General features: G+C 35.3%; 1 protein-coding gene across 1 annotated transcript; it reads right to left on the bottom strand.

Annotated features, from left to right (window-relative positions):
* Positions 1 to 991: 991 nt before the first annotated feature.
* On the bottom strand, positions 992 to 4,926 carry LOC122043911 (cell division cycle protein 48 homolog). The gene is made up of 6 exons (XM_042604475.1): positions 4,853 to 4,926; positions 4,543 to 4,790; positions 4,232 to 4,453; positions 3,870 to 3,941; positions 3,660 to 3,711; positions 992 to 999 (listed from the first exon to the last, which is right to left on the bottom strand). The coding sequence occupies exons 2-6, from the start codon at positions 4,726 to 4,728 to the stop codon at positions 992 to 994; spliced, it is 540 nt and encodes a 179-aa protein (XP_042460409.1). The 5' UTR covers positions 4,729 to 4,790; positions 4,853 to 4,926.
* Positions 4,927 to 5,248: the final 322 nt, after the last annotated feature.

Below are 5,248 nucleotides of genomic sequence, written 5' to 3'. Positions count from 1 at the left end.
TTGAAAGGCAAAGGTAACATACTCATCCGTTTAAAGAATGGAAAACATGAATATATTTCAAATGTTTTCTTTGTGCCAAATATAAAGAGCAACATTTTGAGCTTAGGACAACTTTTGGAAAAAGGAGATGATATTCATCTAAAAGACAATATGCTTATCTTAAAAGATGGTATTAGTTGCTTGATTGCTAAGGTGCCTATGTCAAGAAATATAATGTTCTTACTTAATATTCAAAATAATGTTGTCAACTGTCTCAAAGTTTGTTATAAAGACATCACTTGGCTATGACATCTTCGATTTGGCATCTCAATTTTGGAGGACTAGAATTGCTTTCAAAGAAAGAGATGATGAGAGTACTATCCTGCATCAAACATCTTGATCAATTATGTGAAGCATGTCTATATGGGAAGCAATTCAAAAGAGGTTTTCCGAAGGAGTCAAGTTCAAGGACCCAGAAGCTACTTGAACTTATACATACGGATGTTTACGGTTCGATAAAGCCAAGTTCACTTGGTAAGAGTAATTATTTCATTCTTTTTATAGATGAATTTTATCGGAAAACTTGGGTATACTTCTTGAAGTAAAAATCGGAGGTCTTCAGTATATTCAAGAAATTTAAAATGACTATAGAAAAGGAGAGCGGTCTCAAGATCAAAGCTATGCATTCTGATCAAGGAGGAGAATTTACCTCAAAGGAGTTTCAAGAATTTTGTGAAGCCAATAGAATACGACGACCGTTGATAGTTTTAAGATCCCCTCAACAAAATGGAGTGGCAGAATGAAAGAATCGAGCCATCCTTGACATGACAAGGAGCATTCTCAAAAGCAAGAGGCTATCAAAGGAACTTTGGGCAGAAGCGATTGTATGTGCAGTATACTTATCCAACCGATCACCAACAAGGAGTGTGTGGGGCAAGACACCACAAGAAGCATGGAGCAGAAGGAAACCTGGGATTTCTCATCTAAGAGTTTTTGGGAGTATAGCCCATGTTCATGTGCCTGATGAAGCAAGAAGTAAATTGAATGATAAAAGTAAGAAGTTTATTTTTATTGGCTATGATACTAACTCAAAAGGATATAAACTTTACAATCCAGATACTGGGAAGATAATAATCAATCGGGATGTTGTATTTAATGAAGAAGAAGAATGGAATCGGGAATCTCAAAATAAAGATTACAACTTCTTCCCAGACTTTGAAGAAGAAAATGTGGAGCAAACAAAAGAGGAGTCTACTACTCCACTAGTAACACCAACATCAAGTACTCAAGAGAATTCATCTGCATCATCTTCAAGCGAAAGAGTACCACACTTTAGAAGCTTACGGGACATTTATGAGGTACCCCTCAAGAAAATCTTACTCTATATTGCCTCTTTGCCAATTGTGAGCCTATAGATTTCCAGGAAGCTATAAAGAGAAAAAAAAAATGGAAAGATGTGATAGATGAAGAAATCAAGGTGATAAAAAAGAAAGGTTCATGGGAGTTAACTCCACTTCCTAAAGGGCATAAGACAACCAAAATTCAAGTTGATAATAAAGTCTTCCATGATAGAAGCAAGCACATCGATACACGCTATAACTATATCAGAGAGTGCATTACAAGAAAAGAGGTGCAAGTGGAATACATAAAGTCTCAAGATCGAGTTACTGATATTTTTACCAAGCCTCATAAATTTGAAGACTTTATCAAGATGCAATATTTACTTGGAGTCATAAAATCAAGTTTAAGAGGGGTATTAGAAATTAAACTTTATTTTATTAATAGAGATAAAAATGAGATAATGTGACATTTCTTAATAAAAAGATAGGGATAGATTTGATGAGAATGAGAGTTCGTGCTAAGAAGATAGGGGTATAATTTGATGAGGTAACAATCTTGATAAGGATAAGAGTTCGTAGTGATAGAATAAAAAAATTCTAGTGCTTATTCAATAAGCCTATAAATATATACATTTTTTTTAATGAATGAAGCAAGTTGGGAGTTGTTTATTTTATTCTCCTCCTCTTCCACGTAGAGATTCTCCTCCTCCACATAAAGTAGATTTTCCTCTCATAACTCTTTTATTTCTTCTCCTATAATTTCTTTTTTCCAACACTTGACATATTGCTAACATATTAATTAAATATCAAAACCTAAACTCTTAAATCAACTTGAGTTTGGTCAACCTAGTCATCCTTACCTACAGTCAATTGCACCAATGCCAACCTCTTAGAAGAGGTCAGTTGACCTACTAGTCTCCTTGGAAAGATTGGTTTACTTGCCAACCTCCAAGGAGAGGTTGGTTCACTGATCCAAGGTCTTCGTATGCTTAATTAAGAATGTTGGACTAGAACATGGCCATGCAGGCATGACTAACTGGTCTAATAAAGTAGTATAGGTATGACGGGGTATTACTAGTCCCTTCTCAAGTTGAGTCCAGATATGTGAGACTTGATTATAGTGTTCGAGTCAGCAGGATGCTAAGTTGAAAAGGTTAGACTCCAAGAGCTTCCTTGATAGCGAAGTTGGAAGAGAACATGGCTGAGCTGAGAAGTTAACTACTAAATAAGACTAGTTGGACAACATGTATTAAAGGGAATTGGACGAATAGCTAGTCCCAGAATTTCAAATGGCTTAGAAATCTAAGTACTAGTAATTTGAAATTTGTCACCTGTAATTTGAAAAATTCTATCGTAATTTTAATTTTGCTATTATAATTTTGGATTTTGCTATTATAATTTGAAATTTTACTATCGTAATTAACTGAATCAAGTAGTAATCTTTGATAACAATCCTATCAAGTCCATCGTCATAGTTAATCTTCCCAAGGCTTCTTTGCATTGTCAAATCAAGAGGCTTGACATTTATCTCCCCTAGTTTTTTTTGTTGTTGTTAGAATAAGTGAAGATCAACCATTGGCATGACAATCCAAGCTCGAACACAATACTCTTGCATCTTTTAGCATTTTGCTCTTCTCAAGCTTTGATATGTTAGGACTGATGGCCTCGCTAGATGGGACACTACAACAAAAATCCTCATAGATATCGGTTTTCCACCGCTGTCTATTACATTTTCGACCGATGTCTATGAAGGGGATGTAAAAGGTCTGTCATTTTAGACATCGGGTTAAAACTGGTGTAGTATCACTTAACGAGATCGGTTTTCGAATCGGTTATTAACCGGTGTAGTATCACTTAACGACACTGTTTCATCAACGATGTAAACTCGATGTAATATTATATGTTAATAACACCAGTTTTGGCAGCGGTATACGACCGATGTAATATTAGTTAATGACATCGGTTTTACAGCGGTGGAAAATCGATGTAATATTAGTATTGTTTAACGACACAAATTCGATTTCCGAAACAGTGAAAAACCGACACTATCTAAGAAAATACACAAATATTCACAAATTACACAAATATTTTTCTTCCAATAGTATCCATAAAATACACAAATATTCACAAATTACATAAATATTCTTCTTACAACAGTATCCATAAAATACACAAATATTCTTTTTACATCAAAAGCTAATAGATATTGTACACATCAAGGTAGAACATCGTGAGTAAAAAATCAAGCTGAGGCTATATTAAATTATGAGAATCAGAATCTGTTCAACTTGCTATACTGCTCCATTCTTCTTGCGCCTTTCATTTCCCTAATCTCACCACTTTTCACCTTCAAATGCCTAGTTTTCTGAGTTAAAACATCCACTGTTCTAATCTGTCAAACAAAAGTATCATTTGGTCTACTTAACTACAACGAAGAACAAAAATAGAAGAAAATATACATGCTGTAGAAGTCCTAGCTAGAATATCACCATCAGAAAGAAAAAATCACACTTGGTGGACATAAAACCTCAAACATATCCAGCAAACTACCTCTTGTAGTTCTCTCTTGACATTTTCTAGCCCACCAATATCATCCCAGCTGACATTTGGTATTTCAACAACCTGATCAAAACCCAACAAACTATCAGCATATCTCAAGGTAGAAATAGAAGTGGTTTTTAGGCCATTCATCAGCATATGACAGTAAACACAAGTTACCAACCAGACACATGAGGCTATAGAATTTCTTGAGTTGAAAAAGGTAAGTTTAATTTAGAAAGAACACCAATGTCAAATTTCTCATTTTCAATTCTTGCAGCAACAATTTATTTTAAAAATTCATGTAGATAATCATATTTAGAAGGAAAAAAAACTAACTGAAAATGATTATAATTACTAAAGCAAAGACTTACAGTTTCACGGAGGGCAGATGGGTTACTAGATCCCAAAGCAGTTTTAAAGTGTTCATTTGTAACAGACAAAGAATTGAGAATCTCAGCATCAATTGATTCATCTTCTAGATCAATTATGTCCATCTTTTCACGGATACACTGGAGAGCAGCTTCAGTGCATAAAGCAGCAAGGTCAGCCCCAACATAGCCATGAGTATCCTTAGCAATCCTTTCCAAATCAACCTGCATTGAATAAATCAAATTTCATAACTTGGACATTCACTGCAAGATATCTATTAACAAGGTAACAACAATTGGTAATGTTCACATACATCATTAGATAGCTTCATGTTCTTAGTATGGATGCGAAGAACCTCCAATCGGCCAACCTCATCAGGAACACCAATGTCAATTTCTCTGTCAAACCTACCGAATCGTCTAAGAGCTGGATCGATACTATTTGGCCTGTTCGTAGCCCCAATGACAATTACATGAGCACGAGACTTCAACCCATCCATCAGTGTCAATAGTTGAGACACTATGCACCTTTCAACTTCCCCATGAGTTTTCTCTCTCTTAGGAGTGTCAACAATTGAGACACTATGCGCCTTTCAACTTCCCCATGAGTTTTCTCTCTCTTAGGAGCAATGGAATCAATCTCATCAATGAAGATAATTGAGGGTGCATTTTTCTCTGCTTCCTCAAAAGCCTTCCTCAAATTATTCTCACTCTCCTAAGAATCATCCTCACCTATAATGTAGACATCATGAGTCTACGACCCAGCAAGCACAATCCATTATGAATAAAAGGACATCCATGAAATAGTAGAGATAGCAACTAGAAGTCAAATAGAGAAACAGAATGTATTAATTACTAAATAAAAAAAAATATTAATAAACGTGTACAAGTGATACCCCATAGCTAATAGAGTGAATATGTCACATATCCGGTAACCACAATTAGAGCCAGTCAATAGTTAGCCAGTCAACAGTTAACCAGCCAACAGTCCCATGAACCTAGAGGTACCTCCTAGAGAAC

Source organism: Zingiber officinale, chromosome 2A, assembly GCF_018446385.1.
Source record: "Zingiber officinale cultivar Zhangliang chromosome 2A, Zo_v1.1, whole genome shotgun sequence".
Lineage (NCBI taxonomy): Eukaryota > Viridiplantae > Streptophyta > Magnoliopsida > Zingiberales > Zingiberaceae > Zingiber > Zingiber officinale.
Note: the sequence above shows the minus strand (reverse complement) of the source record. Positions and strands in the feature narration are given on the sequence as shown.